This window comes from Sinocyclocheilus grahami, unplaced genomic scaffold (genome assembly GCF_001515645.1).
Source record: "Sinocyclocheilus grahami isolate Dianchi unplaced genomic scaffold, SAMN03320097.WGS_v1.1 scaffold5203.1, whole genome shotgun sequence".
Lineage (NCBI taxonomy): Eukaryota > Metazoa > Chordata > Actinopteri > Cypriniformes > Cyprinidae > Sinocyclocheilus > Sinocyclocheilus grahami.
Window position 1 is genome coordinate 1 of NW_015509956.1, and position 316 is coordinate 316.

The 316-nt window shown below is 48.1% G+C and overlaps 1 protein-coding gene across 1 annotated transcript in view; it reads right to left on the reverse strand.

Moving 5' to 3' along the window:
* Positions 1-107: 107 nt before the first annotated feature.
* LOC107577127 (transmembrane and TPR repeat-containing protein 3-like) overlaps positions 108-316 on the reverse strand; it is a gene marked incomplete at its 3' end in the record, with an annotated part of 5372 nt that continues 5163 nt past the window's right edge. The window contains exon 4 of the mRNA XM_016263241.1: positions 108-207. Within this exon, the coding sequence (XP_016118727.1) occupies positions 108-207 (100 nt within the window). The remainder of the gene's footprint in view (positions 208-316) is intronic.

The window sequence follows — 316 nt, forward strand, 5'->3', positions numbered from 1 at the left end:
GAGCTTTTGAATGAGAGGCGAGTCGCAGCTTGCGCGTCGTGTCCTAGGAATGAACTTGTTGCAGCGTGCATGCAGGGATTATGCGGTTATGCGATGGCAACACTTACCAATGGAGTGATCGGCGCCTTTTGATTTGGTGTATGCCAGGAAAGCAGCCAGCAGGAAAATGGAGGACAGCAACTCAGCCCTGCCAACGACACCTGTCACCTGCACATAGCGAAAGATTTCAACAGCTCAATGTGCAAATCTCTCCACACTCGCAACAGGTGGAATTTCAATTAACCAATACATGCCAATCTGATGCATGTAAAATTAA